The sequence below is a fragment of the Mesitornis unicolor genome, unplaced genomic scaffold, assembly GCF_000695765.1.
Source record: "Mesitornis unicolor isolate BGI_N332 unplaced genomic scaffold, ASM69576v1 scaffold45646, whole genome shotgun sequence".
Lineage (NCBI taxonomy): Eukaryota > Metazoa > Chordata > Aves > Mesitornithiformes > Mesitornithidae > Mesitornis > Mesitornis unicolor.
Window position 1 is genome coordinate 9,091 of NW_010191193.1, and position 2,653 is coordinate 11,743.

Sequence of the window (2,653 nt, forward strand, 5' to 3'; positions counted from 1 at the left end):
AGAATTCAACTCATGAACAAGTTGGGTTTTTTGAGACTTACTTTTCTTTCTTTGGCTTAGTATTAATATCACCAAGAACCATAATGTCCGAGAAGTCTATCCGAAATTTGCTGAGCAAAGTAGCCATCCTGTATCAGAAAATCAAGCCAAGGAAAAAAAAACAAACAATGACTTAAATGTGATAGGGGAGAAAAAAAAAAATCAAATTGACCTGGCACATGGCTATAAAATCACAAAATCACAGAATGGTTTGGGTTGGAAGGGATCTTAAAGATCATCCAGTCCAACCCTCCTGCCACGGGCAGGGACACCTCCCACCAGACCAGGTTGCCCAAAGTCCTGTCCAACCTGGCCTTGAACACTTCCAGAGAGGGGGCATCCACAGCTTCCCTGGGCAACCTGTGCCTGTGTCTCACCACCCTCACAGTAAAGAATTTCTTCCTAATATCTAGTCTAAATCTACCCTCTTCCAGTTTAAAACCATTCCCCCTTGTATTGTCACTATCTGCCTTGGTAAAAAGTCCCTCCCCAGCTTTCCTGTAGGATCCCTTCAGGAACTGAAGGCTGCAATAAAGTCTCCCTGGAGCCTTCTCTTCTCCAAGCTGGGGAAAAAACAAAAGCAAACCAAAACAAGAACAAGATGTTTTTGAAAGAAATAAAAAACAAACAAAAAAACCAAATAAAATGAACAACCCAAACCATTCTAAAATAAGAGATCTCCCTTAAAAAAAGCCTTGGAAAATATTTGAAAAAGAAAATGTTAATGTCAGACAATGATGCAGAAACATAACTTGAGATATCTCATCCTAAATGATCTGGGGGAAATGGAACTTTTTTGAAGAAAGTGAACAGAGTATGATTACACCTCAAACAAAGAACAACTGAAAGAAGGCTACTAAGAAGAAAACGTCATCTACTATGTATCATGCTCTATTAGTGTTTGAAATGAAAATTTTAACAGTAAACTTACGCTCTTCTGTCATGATCAATCCTGTTTATTTTTCCACCAATGAACACTCTGATCTTACAGTCTTTCCACTTCTTCTTGGTTGTAATAAGATAAGGAATCAACAGTGTCAAACCTGCATTTTGACCAGAATTTGGGAATGACTCAGAAAATGCAGCATTGTGTTAAGAGTTTAACAGTACAAATCTGTAATCTATATATGAACTGACTGAGAGAAACTATTAGAAATTAACTCAAAATCATGTCAATTTTTTTTCCAACATTTATTTTTCAAGTATAAAGCACATTACCTCCATCATCAAAGAGCCACCAGACATCAATATTGCTTTTGCCTTGTTTCTTCTGAAACTGAGTACTAGCATCAAGAAGTCTTTGGTCAGCCAAGTTTAAAGGAGAAGATGGGCTCTTTGAATCTGGAAAAAAGTATGACAAAATTTCATTCTTGAAGTGTTCTGGTTAATCACCCTGAAATTAATCAAATGCAAATTCTTAACATTTTGTGGTATCTCTAAGTTTAAATACAAATTGTTTCTTACTCCCCAACCCATAAGTGGATATATACTGAGCTACATTTATGGAGTCTGCAAACTTGTAACTTTGGCAGTTAAAAGATTTAAATCCTCAAAGTAATTTAGCAAACATTGGCCAAAAAAGGGATCTGTAAGATCTTCATACAGACATTTGCCCAGACAAAGTAAATAACCTTGCATACATACTTCAGAGTATTAGGTCATGCACTGTTCCTACTTCTTGCATGCGACCAAACTTCCCTAAAAACTTTACAGGTAAATACTACATCGGAAGCACTTTTATTCTTTCTTAAATCTACTTTTATTTAAGCATGTGGTGAAAATAAAAGCTAGTTCTGTGTCCATCTTTTGCAACAAGTACATGTGCAAGGCTCTGAAGCACATACAGACTATTTTGTGTAATGTTATTGTATTTGCTGAGAACAATACAAGAACTGCACTTTCAATGAGATCAATACAGGTAAATATAATTTTTTAAAACTATAGAAAAAACCTAACTTCTTTCTCTTAATTAAAACCTCCGTTTGAAAAAAAGCCAAGAGTTTAATGTTCATATCCGTTCTTATTTTATTAGAAGTCTTAAAATTCAGAGTACATCTGCGACTGATTTGCAGTAATATACTATTATACAGCATACTGGGACTTCTTCCAAACAGCTATTTTGTGCTTCAAGATGTAATCTCACTTACCATTATTAAAACACAATAGCTTCTAACTGTTGAAATTATGAGGAAAATGTCAAAAAAGTTATATGAATCTTAGTTAAGGAAAAAATATTTGTGTAACTCATAACTCAAAAAAAGTCTGAAATAAACCAGGAAGTGAAAATGGCTCAATCAATCTCTCAAAACGCTGTTTAGTTGAGGGTCTACATTGCATTATTTCAGATGTTCATCTCACTGAGTGCCTACATTATGCCTTAATTTGCAAGCTATTGAACATTTCCAAACAATAGAGCAGCAACTATGCTTTAAAAGATCTACCGAATAGACTGAGGGAGCACTTCCACTATATCATTAGATAATACTTCTCTTACTCCTAAATCAAGTAAGTACCCAGACAGATACCTGAGACACAGAACTAAGCAAGCTCCTGAACACATTTCAAACGTTGCTTAAGAAGTATATTAAAAAAAAATAAATATATATATATATCT

At 34.9% G+C, this 2,653-nt stretch overlaps 1 protein-coding gene across 1 annotated transcript in view; it reads right to left on the reverse strand.

Annotated features, from left to right (window-relative positions):
• LOC104542376 (solute carrier family 12 member 2-like) overlaps positions 1-1,380 on the reverse strand; it is a gene marked incomplete at its 5' end in the record, with an annotated part of 6,139 nt that extends 4,759 nt beyond the window's left edge. The window contains 3 exons of the mRNA XM_010186659.1: positions 42-128; positions 971-1,082; positions 1,258-1,380. Of these exons, the coding sequence (XP_010184961.1) occupies positions 42-128; positions 971-1,082; positions 1,258-1,380 (322 nt within the window). The remainder of the gene's footprint in view (positions 1-41; positions 129-970; positions 1,083-1,257) is intronic.
• Positions 1,381-2,653: the final 1,273 nt, after the last annotated feature.